The sequence below is a fragment of the Eumetopias jubatus genome, unplaced genomic scaffold (genome assembly GCF_037043125.1).
Source record: "Eumetopias jubatus isolate StellerSeaLion01/CBP00866 unplaced genomic scaffold, mEumJub1_p1.0 scaffold_2, whole genome shotgun sequence".
Taxonomy (NCBI): domain Eukaryota; kingdom Metazoa; phylum Chordata; class Mammalia; order Carnivora; family Otariidae; genus Eumetopias; species Eumetopias jubatus.
The window spans coordinates 145,773,552-145,793,683 of NW_028274808.1; the positions used below are offsets into that span (position 1 = coordinate 145,773,552).

General features: G+C 36.7%; 1 protein-coding gene across 2 annotated transcripts in view; it reads right to left on the bottom strand.

Annotated features, from left to right (window-relative positions):
* Positions 1-6,964: 6,964 nt before the first annotated feature.
* SLC4A4 (solute carrier family 4 member 4) overlaps positions 6,965-20,132 on the bottom strand; it is a 290,745-nt gene continuing 277,577 nt past the window's right edge. For both annotated transcript variants that reach the window (XM_088020772.1, XM_088020764.1), the window contains 5 exons: positions 19,691-19,759; positions 16,900-17,073; positions 14,193-14,354; positions 8,091-8,170; positions 6,965-7,184 (listed from right to left, as the gene is read on the bottom strand). In XM_088020772.1, the coding sequence (XP_087876898.1) occupies positions 7,079-7,184; positions 8,091-8,170; positions 14,193-14,354; positions 16,900-17,073; positions 19,691-19,759 (591 nt within the window). In that variant the 3' untranslated portion in view covers positions 6,965-7,078. The remainder of the gene's footprint in view (positions 7,185-8,090; positions 8,171-14,192; positions 14,355-16,899; positions 17,074-19,690; positions 19,760-20,132) is intronic.

The following is a 20,132-nucleotide window of genomic DNA, read 5'->3' on the forward strand; positions in this document are numbered from 1 at the left end:
TCATGAGAATTTGTGGGTGTCTCTAGTCCACTTGTGCCACCTTCCATAATTTTTTTATTCCTTTATAATCATTTTAATGTAGTACTGAAAAGAAGAAATCTTGGTTCACCAAGATTTGTACAGAAATCAGTTTTACATTAAAAAAAAAAGATCCTGGGGCAGAATAAGGAGTATATATTTTCAGTAGGTAAAACGTGTAAAATTTAATCATTTCAATATAAAACCAATACATTTGTCTTTAAGACTTCTTGTGGTGTCCTTGCCTCTGTACTAAATAGCCTGAATTTTTTTTTTTTTTTTTAAGTAGGCTCCACACCCAGTGTGGAGCCCAACACCGGGCTTGAACTCACAATTCCAAGATCAACACCTGAGCTGAGATCAAGAGTCAGACGCTTAACTGACTGAGCCACTCAGTTGCCCTCTAAATAGCCTGATTCTTAAATTCTTAAGTATATTTTATAGTTTTAAAAATATCTTCTCTTCCTATCAGGATGAAGTTATTCATTCTTGCTAACTCAGTTTTCCTATCAGTAATTTTCTCTGTTATTTCTCACGTCCTGTGTTCTGAGAAAGCCACAGATGACCAAGCTTAACCCATTCAAGCATTTTGAATAAGTGTAAATAGATTCTGTGGGAGGAATTGAGTTCTTCTTCCAGGACTCTGGTGCTCAAGCTGTGGTGCCTAGACCTTGAGACACATGGTTTGGTAGTTCAGAGGCCTCTGCACTTTACTTCCCTGTTCTCAGGTAGGTCAGGTAGGTGAAGTAGCAAGATGAAGAGCTGTTGGAGTGCCCATTTTTTCCCCCTAACATACTAAATACAACTTGATCCTAATTTCTGGACTCAGTTATTGTTATACATGACAATATTTAGAATTCTCTGTGGGTACATTGAAGAATTAATCAAATTCTCCCATATTATCTGTTCAGAGTGTGGCTTCTGCTACTTCTTCCAGCTCAGTGATAAAGTCCAAACCCCATTTTCGCCACCACTACCACTATCAGAGTTATTGCCTTGATATTAAATTTCCAGATTGAAAGATTGTTATACTGTCTCTGTCTCATTATCTTTTTTTAAAATGTACTTTTTAACTGCTACCAATGGTTCTTGCTCATCCCTTCCATTTGCTCCCCACCACCCGCAACCAACCACCACTCTCTGATTATAATTTGGGGCTGAACTGAAGTTTCCGAGAGAATTGTAAATATTGCATGGAAGCCTGAATAGGCCCAGCAGGAAGAAGTATGTGGGATGTGTCTTGTATCTTCTGAGGAGTACCATTCCAAGATTTTGTTCATTCGAATAATTATTTTTTAAAAAGTGCTTATGCTTAGAAGTTAAAAGATTTATTTTGGAGAGAGAAAGAGAGAGAGCACGTGAGCAGGGGGAGAGGGAGAGAGAATCTGAAGCAGACTCCGCACTAAGCACGGAGCCCAGCACGGCACTCAATCCCAGGACCCTAGATCATGACCTGAGCCAAAACCAAGAGTTGGACGCTTCACCGACCATGCCACCCAGGCGCCCCTTAGCAGTTTTTTTTGTTTTTTTTTTTTGCTTTGAGAATTGACTATCTACATTATCCTGGATTCAAGAAAATGGCATTTTATATTTCACTATTTATAAAAGAAATTATAACAACACTTTTTCAATGAAACCATTCCATTGCTTTTTAAAAAAATGTATTTAAATTCTAGTTAACATGCAGTGTAGTATTAGTTTCAGCAGAATTCAGTGATTTATCACTTACATACAACACTCAGCACTCATCACAAGTGCCCTCCTTAATGCCCATCCCCCAACTAGCCCATCCTCCACCCACCTCCCTCCATCAACCCTGTTTGTTGTCATTAAGAGTCTCTTATGGTTTGTTTCCCTCTTTTTTCCTTCTCCCATATGTTTCATCTGTTTTGTTTCTTAAATTCCACATGTGAGTGAGATCATATGGTATTTGTCTTTCTCTATTTCGCTTAGCATAATATACTCTAGCTCCATTCATGTCATTGCAAATGGCAAGATTTATTCTTTTTGATGGCTGGGTAATATTTCATTATATATACATATATATATATATACACACACATATATATACATACCATATCTTTATTCATCTTTTTTTTAAGTTAAATTTTAGTTAACACAGAGTACAATATTGGTTTCTAGAGTGGAGATCAGTGGTTTGTCACTTACACACAACACCCAGTGCTCATCACAAGTGCCCTCCTTAATACCCCTCCCCCATCTAGCCCATCCCCCACCCACCTCCCTCCATCAACTCTCAGTTTGTTCTCCATCTGAAGAGTCTCTTATGGTTTGTTTTCCTCTCTCCTTTTTTTTCTTTTCCCCCTTCCCGTGTGTTCATCTGTTTTCTTTCTTAAATTGTACATATGAGTGAAATCATATGGTATTTGTCTTCCTCTGGCTGACTTCTTTCACTTAACATAATACTCTCTAGCTCCATCGTCATTGCAAATGGCAAGATTTCATTTTTTGGATGTCTGAGTAATACTCCATTATAGAGATATACTGCATCTGCTTTATCCATTCATTAGTTGATCATTCACTCCATTGTTCCATTGCTCTTAGTTGGACTTTTTTTTTTTTTTTGCTATGAACCCTTGCATGATTCTACTTCATTAATACTTGAATAGATGATTCTTACAATCTCTTATTTTATATAATTTGGACACTTACTTTATCCTCCTACCTTGAGTTTTAAAAAGCCATCTAATGTCCGGGACTCTCACTTACTCAAATCTTTGTATTCCCTGTAACACCCAAAGAGTAAAAGAACAGGCACTTAATAATTATTTGAAGAGTTGAACAGAAGCACTTGACACTCATAAATGCATAAAGTTACTTTATTTTAAGTATACATTTAATTTTGAAAAATATAAATGCTAAAATATCTCATCTTCTTCATCTCTTAATTCCATAAAAGTCACAATAGAAAGCTTCATAAAACTGTAAAATACTATGTTATAGGAATTTTAGGTTTTATATTGGAAAAAATCATTAGTAATATATTGAAATGTTTTCTGTTCTTTATCATTTTGTTCCACCATGTTGATCTACTTCATTTAAAATAAAAAGATGCATCATTTCTCCAAAGTTAATAAAGACTTAAGAGAATAAAAATAAGAATATCTGAAAGTGCGTATTGATTCTGAAAAGTAAGGTGTACAGATATGTACCAGCCATGAAAATGGCTAAAAAGAGGCAACTATTCACTCTTTTCACATTGTAGGACTGGGACAAAGTTAACTTCTGGCTCTAAAAGTTTCACTGGATGACTTTAGCCCTGAGTTGCAATTATCTGCTTGGGAAACAGAATTCAGGATTTTTGTTATGTACCCATGGAGCACAGAGAAATGAGCTAAGAAATAGGCCATATCCAAATTGGTCAAAACACAACTTGACTGGTTAGCATATATCATACAACTTTTTTTATTTCAGGCTGCAATGAAGCTCAGTGAAATCATCATCTGAAAACTCCCAAGGCCCTTCGGACAGTCAAGGGCTGTAAAATATCATTTGTATTCAGCCACTTGGTGCCACTGGGCTTTATGCTCATGCTGTGAAGAGTGGATGTGAAATATCATGGAATAAATAAGAAAATCTCAAGTTCCTGCACCAAAATCATTAAGTGGTATGAAAAGAATTGAAGAAAGCTTTGTCCCATCCCTGAACAATGTCAACCTCTGTAATACAACTCAAATGGTTTCGTTTTGTTTTTAAAGGATAGTCAGCAGTCAATACATTTCAAGTACTTTAACACAGTTAAAAAAAAAAACAAAAAACAAAAAACTCGGAAGACAATCGTTCTCTGTATTAAACAGCAATGTATAGCTGATAAAAGATTTACTCTGTGTGTGTTGGTGCATGTGCATAACATATACACGAACTGAATTACTGAGAGCAGATAATCACTTCTCCCACCACCCCTCATTTTTTGAGGTGGGGGCTGATCAGAGAGGGTTTTGTTTTTTGTTTTTGTACATCTTGAAGCCTCCATCGCCCACCCCCACTCCACCGCTTGACTGGAAGAAGAGGCAGGAACACCACTGCCTATGGCACAGAAAATAGTTCGGATTCCAAGTCACTGTCTCACACAGTAGAAAAGAGTGATCTTTATCAAGGAAAACAGCGTCTCCAAGAGATTTTCCTTTCAAATGCAAAACCAGAGGCCTTTATGCTCCTTTGATAAGGCCAACTCTTGGCCCCGTGATCTCTTCAACAGTCAGTTTGTACAATCACAGGACTTCTGCTTGGTATCTTGGGAGTTGCCCTTAGTCTTATACTCCTAACAACTTCAATATTTCATGTCTCTGTATTCGCACCAGGGAAAGATACTTGGTAAAAAAGAAAAAAAAAATTCCCCATTGTATTGTATTCTGTGTGTCCAGTTTACATAGAAACTTCTCAGAAAATGAGTAAATTCAGTTAAAACACAGATGATTCGGTGGCTCTGTATGGACTGCGGGTTTTGTTTGCTTGTTTGGTAACTACTCCTGTTCCTCTGAAAGTAATGATTCTTTAAAAGCTTCCCTGGGTTCTGAAATATTGAAAGGGTTTGATATGAACTGTTACTTTTAGCAAACGGAAGGTACTGTTCTGCATTCATTTCATGAATTTCAACCTTTGGTCACAGAATATGGATCATAAGTGGAGGTGCAGATAGTCTTCAGATCTACTCAAAGGCTGAAATATTGAGTTAAGTTGCTTCAGGAGTTCTTTGAAAGAGATGGAGAGAGGCACAAATCCTCAAATACTTGATTCATGATCAGAAAAATAAAGTGTTACATCCAGGGCCTTCATAAAAGTGAACAAAAAGTGTCTTTAATTTAATAAGATCATACGTTAGGCTAAACTTATTATGTGTGACTCTTAGACATTTTATTGATGCTTCCCTTGGTAAAGAAAAAGCTTCTTATAGTTTCATATTAGAGTAATGAAAAAACTAGATAGTATAATCATTTTAAGGAGAGCTCTAAATACAAATGTGATGCCAGAACTTGGCATGTAAGCTTTTAACAAATACTATGTAATTTGCTGCTTCTTTTAATGAAAAAATTGCAGGTCATTTATGTCTAACTTGTATAAAGTTTAAACTTTTAAGATTATCAGATACTATAAAAGTAACAACTAATTCAGGGTAATAAAGTTTTTATAATCAAAATTTTAAGAGGACAGAATTATAACTTAATTAACGTAAGAATGAGTGGGAGTCACTAAGTGCATATTATGAAACCAAAATACATGGTTTCATCCTGCTTCTGGTACTCTTCCTAGTTAGATATATTTAGTTTAGATAGATCACAAATATGGTTCTATGAATCCAAAATTATGAATTCAATATTTAAAATGTTATTTTTAATGCAGATTCACAATACATAATGCAGTCTATTTAAAACATTACATTTAAATTACATGCTAAATTTGGTTAATAAAGGCCTAATTTTCTTTTTTCTAAATTTCAATATGGTACCTTGAAATACATGTACACACACACACACACACATATATATATATTCTAGATGTCCCAATCATAAGGAATAATTGCCTTTCCATCCTAAAAACATGTGTGAGCATTGCTAAAATGTACGTGTGGATGTGTGTGTGTATATATGTACACACCTCTGCAGATCTATCTGCATTCCCATAAACACTGTATAGATAAGTAAATTGTCTATTAATATTCCTATGGACTTTGTATTGTAAATACGAGCTCTTGGATCCATGATGGTATCCGGCAATAAAATACATTTACCTTCATTTGTATAACAGTCAGTCTCTTAGACCTCTGATGGATTTTTCCTATGTGGTTTGGGTTTTATGGAAACTGACACAAGAGGCTGGATAACTTTGCCCATCGCCTACCTTCACTCTGTCTCTTTCCAACTTTGCACATATGTGCACCAGCCACACACAGAGTATGTACACAAACAAATATTTCAAAATGAAAACAATGTGTAACAATACTGTATAGGACATCGACATGGCAATACAATCAGCATCTATGCCTGGATATTACTATTATCAAGACATCAGTTATTCCCATTACACAGGAGCTTCTCCCTTCTCCCTCAATCTCTTCATAGCACAGTAAGTTTCTTTTAAAGAAAGGGAAAAATGGATGCTTAGAAACATGGTGTTTTTAATCTGATCCAGCCCTCTGGCTTACCTTAGAGGTTGTGTATTTGTGTGTGTGTATGTGTGTGTAAAAATCACATTATATACAATACAATTTTTACAGAAAGCCTGGCAGCTACAAATAAGAGGTAGAACTACTCAAAACTATGTTTCCTGCTGCAGGAAAAAATTCATTTTCTTTACAGTAATTAAAAAAAAGTTTAAAAAATTGACAAAAAATGAGTTGCAGGTTAGGCCCCATAATTTAAACAACAAAATCTACGAAGAAAATATTCTTCAATGTACTCAACAGATAAGTTCATTAAAGGGTTAAAAAAAGTTGCATAGGAAAAAGGGATATTCTAGCACTTGCTACAATGATGGCAATAGTTTCTCTACAGGGAGTAAAGTACCTTGAGTTTTTCTTCTTCTGATAACTCTAAGATGAGGGCTTACAAGCAAGAGCAAATTAGCATAGCAGCACTTTTTCCAGTCCTGGAGAGCTCTATAAGCAAGGGGGGGCTCTGCCTGGGGGCCCCGGGTTCTTCTGCCCGACGGACACACAAGCTGTAAGCGCAGCTCCAAAGCTAAAGTTGTAAGTTCCTTCAATGTTTTAATCAAAGGTGTTACAAAAGCCTTAATACTTTTGCCCTCTGCTCAATAAAGGGAAAGCACAGGGTCTGTGCGTGTCTTGAGTGACAAAGGAATTTGGATGTCAGAGGACACATCTGAAAAAAAAAAAAAAGAAGAGGGGATTCTTCAGATGTTTTTAAGGAACGGTGCACTACTGTCTTGATTCTACCTATGCAAGAGAGAAGCAGAGTGAGTGCTAGATTATTTGGCCAAGGACCAAAAACCAAAACAAAACAAGAATTAAAAAAATAAACAACTAGACAAAACCCAAGAACATTAACAACAAAAACTGTCCATTTGAAGAAAGACAAACAGGTTACAATGTAGTTTCTGTTCCCTTGCTCCTCCAGAAATAATCATTGTCTTCAGGCTCAAGTTCTATCCTAATGTGAGGCACAACTTTTACTGGAGTTCTAGGAGGACTAGAGAAAAAAGAAGAAAAAAGAAATAGTAAGTAAATCGGATTCCCTTTATCATCTGTCAAATGTATGTGCATTGTGCAGAAGCTGAACATGTTCTCTGTTCTCTTTACTTACCTACTCTCTCCTTATTAAAAACATTTTTTTTATTGTTTTAAAGATTTTATTTTATTTTGACAGAGAGAGACACAGCGAGAAAGGGAAGACAAGCAGGGGGAATGGGCGGGAGAAGCAGACTTGCCGCCGAGCAGGGAGCCTGACGTGGGGCTCGATCCCAGGACCCTGACATCATGACCTGAGCCGAAGGCAGGCGCTTAGCCGACTGAGCCACCCAGGTACCCCCAAAACAAACATTTTTTTAAATGGGCTGAAGGTACAAAAGAGTCAAGAGATTCAAGTAGAAAATTTCATAAACCTTCACACTTAGATTAAAAACAAAAATCACAAAAATCAAGAAAGAGGACTGACAGGTGGGTGATACTGTCAGAAATCAAAGGACAAATAGACCTACATGAAGAAAATGTCCCAAGATTTTGCTTTTTGGAAAATCGAGGAAGATCTGAAATGTCTAGAGCCGTGTTAAGATTAGGGAAAGAAACTACTGGTGAGCTGCCAGAAAACAGCGGTTATCCCTTAAATCAGAGATGATATGGAAATGATAAAAGCAAACATTGATCCTGGGCTTTACCTTAACGATACTGAATGTGTCCATTACTTCTAAGTATAGCAGGTCTCTTAGAATACTTTCTACATAAAACCTGGGGTAAGGTTTGGGGATTGGGTAATTGATTCAAGATAGTTTGTAGACAGGAAGGAAAACAAGGCGTTCTGCCAATAATCCGCCATGGACTACATTTCTGTGGGGTAATCATCCCACAGAACAACATAAAACATGGAGTTGTCCTTTACCTTGGCATACCGAGTGACTGAAGGAAAGGAATTTTATCAGCATGATGTGTGGCGTTCAAGGAATGTTGGTGATCTTTCTCCTGGAAAAGAAAAATTTCTTTAAATCATGAACAGTACCCTTCAGTAACGTATAAAATTAGAGTAAAAATAAAAATCTTTGTAAAAATTGATGCATTATAATTGGAAAGAGAGTGGCGAATTTAGACAATTTCTTTTTTCTTTTTTTTTTAAGATTTTATTTATTTATTTGAGAGAGAAAGAGAGAGTGAGAGAGGGAGAGTATGCGCAAGCAGAGGAAGGAGCAGAGGGAGAAAGACAAGCAGACACCACGCTGAGTGAGGAGCTGGGCTTGATCTCATGACCCTGAAATCATGACCTGAACCAAAATCAAGTCAGATGCTCAACGAACTGAGCCACCCAGGTACCCCTAGACAATTTCAAGAGACATAGTATTGAGCTAAGAAACTAAGTTAGGTGACCAAGATAAAAATCTGTTAGTTTCATTTCCCCTAGGTATTCTGGGATGGACCACTGTTGTTTTCTTCCATGAAGGGGTAGGAGGCCAATCAATTTTAGAGCATCTACTTAATGTCTTAAGCCTTGCCCTTGGATTTCCTTTCATCTTCAGCATCCACAGTTTTGTCCTGCTGTTATTCATGGGGGAGAAAAAGATTGTGAGGAACTTAATTATCAGGCACCTCTACTATTAATTTTGTTCTTTCATGGCTTATAAAAGATTAATATGACATTAGAAAAGATTTCAGTTAGAATGACCAAAGATATTTTGCTTAAGTAAATTTCTAATATCCTATCAATTTTCCATGTATCCCTCTAATGGGTTTTTGAGAGAATGAGTAACAACTAGCACTAAATAATTGATTTGACATAAACTATTTCCATGAATTCTAGCTGGTGGTGCTTTATTTTTTATTTTTGAAGCAGCCTTTAAACTACCTAGAAAGGCTGTAACAGGTCATGATGCCAACAGAAGACATATGTGCTGTGTCCCTTTCACAGTTTCATTTTGCTATTAATGCTCTGGCATTAATAAAATGAAAACTGAAGCCAGGATATGGTTTGAGGAGTTTGAATTCAGAAAAGGAATATTAACCAAATCCTGCCGATAGGACTGAAAAGAAATTAGCCTCAGTTACAAGTTATAGGTTACGGACTGGACACCAAAGCGAGACTGTTCTCTAAACCCAGTGTGGCAGCCAGCCTCCAAGGTGACCCCTGCTGTGCCCTGAGCCTCCCGGTATTCATGTCCTCGTGTAATTCCTCCCCATTTTGTACCAGGGTTGGTCTGTGTGGGACCAACAGAACATGGCAAAAGTGATGGCACGTCACTTCTGAGATTCAGTGATAAAAGACTGCAGTTTCTGTCTTGGTTTCTCTCTCCATTCTCACTGGCACTGGGGGCAGGCAACTATATGATGGGCAGCCCCACGGAGGTGCCCAGGGGCCGGGGAACTGAAACTTCCTGCCAACTGCCTTCCACGTGAACTTAGAAGCAGATCCCAGTTCCTGTTGTCTTCAAGTTTGGCCCCAGCCAAAAGCTTGTCTACAATCTCACGAGAGACCCAGAGACAGAACCACCTAAATCCTCTGTTCCTACATTCCTGAATGTCGGGAATGTTATAAGGAAGTACTTGTTTGTTGTTTTAAGTTGCTAAATTCTGTGGTAATTTGTTCCATAGCAACAGAAAACTAATATACCCATTTTTCATAAATAGTCATTCATTCCAAACTTCTCTTGGTAACCTCTTACTGAAGTCAAAGTGGCATTGTCAAATGGAAATAAAAGTGTCTCAACTGTCTTTTTCCCCCTTAATAGGTCAGTAGACTTTGAAGTGCATCTGGATCTAAAAGAAGATATTTTCTTCAAATGACACCCCAAAGTGAAAGTAGTTTGGAAGCAATTGCTACTTGCTATTGGAAAAGCTTGAGATATTCACTAATGTTACTAGAGCGGTTGTCCCCTTTTTCAAGTGGCCTGTTACCCCAATTACAGAAGAAAAGATGATGTGTCAGAAATCATTACACCTTAGCCACCAACCTATTACCCCAAAAGACCAGTCCAGTTAAAAAGGTGTTTTTGAAATAGCAGAAAAGGAATAAGGAAATTAGGAAGAAACGGCATATATCTTATAAGTAATACCTAAAAAATTGTATTAATATTTTATGATCACTAATTTAATTGAAAATAACAATTATTCCAAATGCTCAGTATGAACAATTGATTCACTGATGATTTAGATGCAATTTCTCTCTGAGCTCATTTGGTCATTGGCTAAAGCCTAAGGAAGACAAACAGTAACAGACAGTGATGTAGTACTACAGGCTGCAATTCTAAATACCAGCGGAAAAAAAATGAAAAATCAATTAAAAATACAGCTATGAGTTTAGCAATTGAAAGAAACTGGTGATGATGTGTGGATCAGAGAAAAGACTACCAAACAAAAACTTAATAGGTTATGGATAAAAGGAAAGAGAATGAAGCTCAAGGAATGTAAAACTGAAGTTTTATAGTAAGTAAGTGTGAATCTTCACATAGAAAAACAGAAAATAGAGGGAAAGTTAATGTAAATGATAATTCTAAAGTTTCTTCTCTGCAAGTGCAAATCATATTTGAGCAGACACACAAGAGGTTAGTTCTACTCACTGTCGGAAGGTTTGCTATCACTTAGGAAAGGTTGCTGTTCCATGATGTCCATTGGAATTTTAATACTTGGAACTTTTTCTGAGTATGGGCAATCAGACTGTGAAAGAAATTTACAACAATTTTTAGAAAGTTTTTACTATACAGCCCTCCCTCTCTCCCAGTACTGATCAAGCCTATCATATTAGCACTTACATTGTCTAAGGAGAAAAGACTTTGACATAATCATTTTTACTTGCTAACTTTTCAAATTCTACACAATTTTTCTCATGTTTGTTTTCCTCTCTTCTGAGTTAATGGGATAAAGTCAATTAAAACTAGAACCACACCAAAGAGAGATCACTGTAAATTAAAACAACTGTAAAGCTTTCCATAAGCTAGATTCCCAATCCACAAATACTTATGGCTTTGTTGTAGGGTAAAGTAAATAATCTCAACGTGAAAGATTAAATTTAGTAAACTCCCTCAACTAGAACATGGTCTTGAAATTCTTGTTTCATTTATGCTTTCTGATTCCATGTCCAAGACTTCCCTTCCAAGACAGGTAGAAGACTAACATTCACTATCAAGGAGCCCTCGATGTATAGTTGAAAATAACCCCCCCCAATACTCCATCAAAACTACTTTAGAGTTAAAGGTTCATTTAAATTTGTTTATACCAAAAATATCTGAAAGCTTAGCAAAACATGAGAAAATAAACAAAAGGAAGGTACCTATGATTGTCAGGTAAGCAGAGAATCATAACCAAAATAAAATGATAAAATCAGGAAGCTATTCACGGGGCTGTTTGAAAAAACAGGTCACCAAAGCCAAAACTATAACATATTTTCACAGGATTAACCCCTTCCTTTTTTATGGAATTCATTATATTGAATACAAGTCTATGTTTGGACCGAAAAGATCAAATCCATTCCTTAACTGAAAGTACCAAAGAGATGCCCTTTAGCAGAAAGATGGGGGGGAGGGGGGAAGAACCAGAGGTCAAAGAAAATAAAGAAAAAATAAACCTTAACATACAGACTACTATATACATTGAAAATTCTTTTAAGGTGAATCTGAAGAGGGTAATAGGCCACAGTATGATTTTAAAAGACTAAGATACTGCACTTAAATTGACCAAAAAAAAAAGATGCCACAGGCACGGACTTTATGAGAATGTCAAGAAGGACAAGTTTTAATCACAGTATTTCACACGTTTCTCCAAATAATAGCATTTATAGATGAACAGGTGGGAAGCTGATCCTTAACCATAGCCTACCAGCCAGATCCAAAAATGATTGAGTGGTTCAAAATACTGCCAAGCCATAATTTTCAATACATCTGTGCATAAAAGTTTTGTAGCTGCCATGCCCCTGTGTAGCTCTCTTTATCAATGGACCCCAGCACCCCTGATTACCAGGTGAATGCTAGGAGAGCCCCTAAATAATGAGCTCAACACAGAGAACTTATTACACATATGTATTCTAAATTGCCTGGTTGAGTTCACTAAGACAAATACACAAGCTTGTTTTTTGGCGAGGGCTGGGGGAAGAAGAGAAAGAGGAAAAGAAAAGAAACAAGTATCACACATTATCTTCAAGAAAACTGTTGGAAATACAGAGCTGGAAACGGTAAATACCATTAATAAAATAATAGAGTTGTTTAAATAAAATATGATTTATTGAAAATTGAAATAAAGAATTTGAAGGACTTCTCAGAAGCTCATCTGATCCAACTTTTGACACCAGAGAACACAAACTTAAAACATCTCAAAAGTTGGTATTTTATTATTTTTTTCTTAAAAACTATTAGAGATGAGGATTCTATAATATCAGTTCATATATTAGTAATATGTGATAAATTTTAAGTTTGGTGTCCATGTACATCAACTGGCATACTTGTTTTGAAAATTCAAGATGAAATATTACTTCAATTATGTCAGTATTTCAGGCATTCCTTTTTTCTTTTTTGTCTTGAGTGGTCTAGAAATTAATTTCAAATTTTGATTTCTAATCAATGTGTAAACATATCATTCTTTTTAACACTGCACCCTAATCTGTACTGCAATTTAAACACAATTTCTTTTTCCGTCATCACTGGAAACAGAAAATCTATACACCTGTTCTCATTGAAGATGGATGATGACAGTCACAAAAGCTCCCTCGGACTCTTTTCTCTTTAGCTAAATGTGCTTCATATATTTAGCCTCTTTTTATTGGATCAATTTATCTGAAATCCAATTTTGTCTGTTGCCTTCCTTCACTGCACTATTTCTAAATTCTCCACAAAGAATACAATCAGACAGCCTGACCAGCTGGAAATAACCAGACAGGCCTGGACTAGAGTTTTGGCTTTGCCACTATTGGCTGTGTACACTTAGAAAAATGACTTTACATTTTTCAGGCTACATTTTCTCCTGTAAAATAGGAACAAAAACATATACTGTAAAGAGCTGTTATGGCAAGTAAGGACGTGTATGCATGATCACTCAAGATGACATAGTACAGAGGAGACACCAAAACTTAACAATATCCCCACTTTAGAGCTGTATACCAGGGATGCAATTAGAATGTGGATACTGTGCTGTGTAAAATCCACAACAAATCTTCACACAGAAAATGTCATTTTGGTAGTCCTTTCAAAAGGCTACTGGGATAAATTGTGCGTGTGTGCGTGCGCATGTGCGTGCGTGCATGCGTGTGTGTGTGTGAAATAATCCCAGCTGTTCTCCTAGTACTGATTACAGACCCCTACTGGAGCACCTGTGAAATGGTCTCCTAAAGAAAAACAAAAATGGGCAACAATTTTATTTCTCAACTTAATCACTCAATTGCAGGAGGATCATCTGGACTACAAAACTGCCTACTACAAATTATGTATAAAGACCCTAAGCTCCAATTCCCTTTCCTTTTCATTGAAGGGTTACAGAGAGATCATCTTAAATCATGTCAAAGTTCAATGTGAGGATAAGTACAAGAGAAGAGAACTGTGGTTGAGAGCCTACTCAAGTGGATACATAGATCACCGGAGGTGAGGTCATAGGTATTAGTCCACATCAGTCTTGAAATTACATATAACTGAGTTATTAGCTCATATTTAAATCCTGGATCATCAATAGCGAAACAAATACATTTTATAGCATTATGAAGCAAGTTTCCTTTTTATCTATGAGATGGGAGACTGGAGTTCTTTAGATGTGGTGGGCTTCTTTTGGAAGTCATTTTTATCGCTATTAGTATATTAATGGCTACAGAAAGACTTCAGAAAATATAAAAAACTAAGGAAAGAAAATAAAGGGCAAAGGAAAGTGAAGAATGACATGTAACCCAGCCATGTGAACATTCTTGGAACTCAGCCATATCTCACATAAAGGATTATATGTATATAATATATATATTTCACATATATATTTTTTTCACATTTATCTCTTTAGCTTTACTTTGGAATTTTGGAAAGTTCCTTACATCATCATTGTCACTGTCCAGACTTCCTTTCTTCTTTTTCTTTTTCTTCTCATCTTCCTTCTTTTTCTTGTCCTTTTCTGGAATGACATCATCGAGGAAGCTGAGGTCATGTTGGGAGAAGAGGTAGTCCATGCCTTTTCTGACAGCTACAAGTGCCAAGATCTAAAAGGATAAATATAGAAAGTATAAAAGAAACCATGTCAGATGAAGTCATGGTGAGCATTGATACTACTCTATCAAAGGCAGTAGAAACCTAGCTTGCATAAGGCTAGAATATGATAGAACTCATCTTGCTTATATGGATTTATATTACCTGGACCACAGACATTTTCTTTATGGGGAAAGTTGCGTCATAAAAGTCTTCAGTAAAACTTACTTTCTTCACTGAAATGTATGATCATGTTCACTTAGAATGTCAACACAAAAGGATTATTTTTTTTTAAGATTTTATTTATTTATTTGACAGACAGAGAGGGACAGTGAGAGAGGGAACACAAGCAGGGGGAGTGGGAGAGGGAGAAGCAGGTCTCTGGCTGAGCAGGGAGCCCGATGCGGGGCTTGATCCCAGGGCCCTGGGATCATGACCTGAGCTGAAGGCAGACGCTTAACGACTGAGCCACCCAGGCACCCACGAAAGGATTAGTTTTTAAACCATTTTCTTCCATGTCAGATTTTCAATAAAATGACTGAAAGTTTAAAGGGAAGAAACAGCCTGCATTTGATTTCTAATTATTCAAAATTAAAACATTACACAAGTTTTTGAAAATCAAGAAAATCTGTACAATGTACAGTATACTACAACATCTTCAAAGTACTAATAGTGAAGCAGTCCTTGAGTATGCTCAGATCATTTAATCTATGGGGCAACTTTAATCACTACTATGACCAGAAAACTTACAGTGTGTCAGAGGCTGTGCTAAACTCTTAGGCAGGATTTTCTCATTTATTCCCACCACAAAGTCAAAAAGTCAATATTATGATCTCCATCTTACAACTGAGGAAACTGAGGCCTAGAGACATAAGTAAGTCATCCAAGATCACAAAGCCAGGTAAGGAAAAAATACAAGGGCCCCAGCTGTCTGCCTCTAAAATCAGTATTCTTAAAATATATATCTTTGATGCTATGAGTTGCCCTTGAACAGTAACTTCTAAAGGTACATTAAAGATGCCTTTGCTCAAGAGTAAAATTAGTAGGGTGCCTGGGTGGCTCAGTTGGTTAAGCGACTGCCTTCGGCTCAGGTCATGATCCTGGAGTCCCAGGATCAAGTCCCGCATCGGGCTCCCTGCTCAGCAGGGAGTCTGCTTCTCCCTCTGACCTTCCTCCCTCTCATGCTCTCTCTCTATCATTCTCTCTCAATAAATAAATAAATAAAATCTAAAAAAAAGAGTAAAATTAGTACACACTAGGATATATGAGAATCATGACTCTGTCTCAGATTAAACAGTTATGTTTATCCACATCATGCTCTCTATAGGTCCGTTTCTTCATCTCCTAGAGAAATTAACAACATCTGCCCTACTGATACACATTATTGTTTGGTGATCAAATAAAAGCTCTAGAAAGATAAAAAATAAAGTTATAAAGGGAATGCATTTTTTATTATTATTAAGCACAAGCAGTAAGTGATTTACTGGACTAGTTCAAATTTATCCAGGTGTAACTTTGTTTTTCCTGTCTTTAGCAAAACTAATAGGTAGACTATACCAACAGGCAAATGGGAGTCATTTCTCATACTCATTGTGTTTTCCAGTAAGCTAACAGAGTTTAAGAAAAAAAAAGCGGGGGCGGATATAAGGGACCATCATGAAAAAAATTTGACTCTACAAGTATCACTAGTATTTTATGGCAAAAAAAATTACAAACAACAAATACACATGAGATAAAATAATAACTCTGGCTAAGAGTAAGAGGATTTTTATAAAAAAAAAATAAAATATGTCTGTGTATGAGAATTCTGTTTCCAAAGTTGTGGGAGAGACAGATCAGACCTGAGGCTAGCTTGGTGACTTGCTTCAAGTATACGCGTGTGCATTTTCTTGCAAGAAATGGAAAATTATAGTAAAGTATAAAATTAATGATAAAGTCGAATGCAGGGCTACCATTTCCTTTTCTCCTTCTTTCACTTGTACTTCCAAGTGCAATGTTAAGTTATTTTACCTTGCTTCTCATCATATCATGGCAAGGACTGAGAGCCCAGACTTATCCTTAAACTTAGCAAGAACTTCAAAAACTGCACTTTTCACTCCATTTCTTCAAATTCACTTGTTTTCTTATTACCTGGACTGTAATGTGAAGTACTTTATTATTTAGATTGATTCTATTGTACAATATTTTAAAAATAACTCATGTGTACTGGTGTCTACTAGATGTCAGGCATTGTGCTCTATACTTAATATTTATCATTGTTGCTCAGAATGACAGTACTAAAGCCATGCCCATTTTACTAAGTTCATGGCAGCTCATGGAGGTTCCCCGACCAGAAGAAACCAGTGTTGGTATCTGAACTCAGCTGAGTTTGACACTAAAGTCCAGCATAGATGACCACAGACATAGGAACCTTAAATAACAATTGATCAAATCAAAATTATTTGGCCAAAGCTGGAAAAAATGAGAACCACACAGAAAAGACATGTGTGTCTTCTATATTATAATAACAAATGACACTGCTATGACTTCATGGGGAGGTTCAATTAAAGGAATCCTTACCATGACTGGAAAGATGATAGCAGCCACGGTTGACTTGAGGATCCAGAGCAGGGCTAGACACAGCACCTGCAGGAAGGTGAACAGGTGGACCCTGCGCAGGGGGACATGGCGCAGGTAGATAAAGTCTGGCTGGTGCTTCAGGGGCATCAGCAGCAGCTTCAGACGATCCATGAACTGGGGAGGAAAGGAGATGAGGGTACCATCATATTACTTCAAGAGCAGATACACAGAGTCATTTCCACAATGCCTAACTAACGACTAGTGATTTATATATTCTATAATTTAGGCAAGCAGTGTCCTTTTCAGAGGACCCTGGTCAGGGAATACAGAAATTTAGTCCAGCACAGTAAGACATGATAGGAATCTTCCAATATTGTTACTTTGCAGGAATGTTATGCAGATATAGGAGACAAAGTGGCCACCAAAGAATAAAGTCACAAAGCCAAATATAAATTCTAGATGCTCATCTCTTACTTTCTATTTTTACTATCTGAGTCTCCAGAGAGAGAATCTTGTGACTATTTTTGTAATGAAGGAAGACATCTAACTCATGTATCTTACTCTGCCTCAGTCACCTTACCTGAAAGAAGAAAAGATGCTACTATGCATCTTAGACATTTCGGGATGTTTCAAGGATATAAAGGAAGTTTCCAACTTGAAAATGGGAATGCACTGGTATTTTCATAAATTCCACATTATTTATCTATGGCATAACTTAACTAATAACATTCAGCAATTCATTACCATTCTTTTCAAAGAAAAGCCATAGGACTATGATAGTGAGTTTCAGAGTGTCAACAACTAGACATTGGAATCTAGGAGAGGCTATCACAATGTTGCACAGAAACAGGTACTACACGGGCCGCCGAGCACCTATGTGCCAGGTGCTGTGTCTCAAAGATTAACTGTTGAGTTGCCATGGATGATGGTGAGAAGGATGATATTTAGGTACCTCCCAGAGGATCTCTCAAGTGAAAGATACTCAGTAAATAGCTGCTGAATTCAATTATTAGGTAGTAAGACTCTGACATAATATCTCTACTTTCTTTCTGGAGGAAAGGGGGAAGTGTGCAAATAAACTAGACTATCACAGACAAGCTTCTTGGAAGCTATTTCCTATGTAACAAACTTACTTTCTCTGCCTACGCCTACTTTTGACTGGAGGGGACCTTGCTGTTTATAAAGACTGGGTTACAAAATTTCTTGCTAAATCAAATCTCCCAAAAGAGGGAGAATCAAGAGAAAAGTAAAGAGAAAAGGCAAGAGGGACAACAGCACTGCAGAATTTGAGAAATCCACGGGCTGTGCCTTTAGCAAAAGATTTTTTTTCCCCATCACTGTGAAATTGTTGATTCTTTGCCTTCTATTTAATTTAATAAACATGTACTGAGCTCCAACTATCAGTTAAGCACCTAGAACATATAAAAATCAAACTTCTGATCTAGACTGACCTATTAGGGGCAAAAAGAAAAAAAAAGAAGAAGAACTATTAGTTTGGGAGCCATATTAGTTCCATATTTTTCCATTTAGGGGAAAAAAGAATATTTACAAAGCCAGGTACTTGCCCAAAAGTTTCATAGGCACAAATAAACTCCCATTCACATTCAACTAGTCCAATCTACGAAGGACCATCTTGTATTTTGTGACAAATATCCCAATGGTGAAGAACTCTACCCAGAGGGGACCTAAAAAAGGGAAAAATAAAACAGGCTTTTCTGTTTTGGGGGGTCAGGCCAACTGCCCAGCTCTATCTGACTCTAAAACCAAATTAATCTAAATTCAATAAATGAAAGCAAGGACTATTATGAAGGGGTTTAAATAAATTCTTATGATGTTCACAGAACATGCAGTCTTTTCCCATTAAAACATTAGTAAGTGCTAAATAAGGCTACAATTAACAAGGTGCCAGAAAGCAGCAGAAGTACTTCCAGTCTCCCGGTGCCAATTAAATTAAACCTCAATTGAAAGACAAAGTCCCTTACAGAGTTTTCTCCAGTGATTTTTTTTTTTTTTTTTTAAAGGGGCCAGTTTTACCCAAATTGTGAATAGCTGAAGTTTTGGACAAAAGTAGCACTAAACCGCATTGACTTTATTCTTTTATTGATGCAAAACTTTTGCTCATTTATCTCAGCCATGTGAAAAGCGAATCAAATAATAGCCTATTCTTAGTATGGTTTAAAGGCAGATGGATAAATGGTATCTTGAGGAGCACACCGAAAGGGTTCAATTTCCTTCTTGAGATGAAGGAAGGAAGGAGGGAAGGAAAGAGAGAAGGAAGGAGGGAAGGGAGGAGGGAGGAAGACAGGTCACAGCTCTCTCACTTCCCCAGTTAAATGACCTTTAACAGCTTATTTCAAGAATGGGTACCTATGGTAACATTTGTTAGCACAAATTAATTCTGTTAATTAAGTCAGAAATAAGAAGCAGTTGTATGGCAGAGAAAGTCGGAAACAAATGCATTTTATCTATCATCTATCTACCTACCTACCTACCTACCTACCTATCTAACATATAGTGCAATATTCTTTTCGGTATACAATGTAATGATTCAACAATTCTATATACTACTCAGTGTTCATCATGATAAGTACACTCTTAATCCCCTTTCTCTATTTCACCCATCCCCCCACCTCCCTCCCCTCTGGCAACCACCAGTTTGTTTTCTGTACATACACACATTTTAAAAATTCAGCAGTTAATAAGTAGCACTTCTCATCAAAGATCTGTTACTGGACTACTCTTACTACTAGAAGAAAACACAACTATACTTAGATTGCTATGGAAGACTTACTTGCACACCATTAAGGGATGCTACCCCCATATACAGGAACACACCATAGAGTACAGGCATGGGAATAAACTAGAAAGAAAAAAAATGGAGAAAGATTAAAAAATAATAATAATAAAAACAGTAATGAAGAAGGATAGTTTAAATAAAGGCCAAATCTGAAACTAAAAGATAGGACATAATAATATAGTGACCTCTAATTAGTGTACTCGTCATTGACGAAACCTCTAAACTCTATACTAGAAATACGTGGAGGGAGACTTTCAACTTTCATTTGATGCCCGTTGGCATTTTTTTTTAAACAATCAGCATGCATGACCTCAAAAATAATTTTTTTAAATGGGAAAAAAAAATGTTTCCCTTTCCCCTTAAAAGGAATGATTATGTAAACCAGATGTTTGCATGAAATGTGAGGTAGAAAGAGAGATAGACAGTGGTTGCTTCA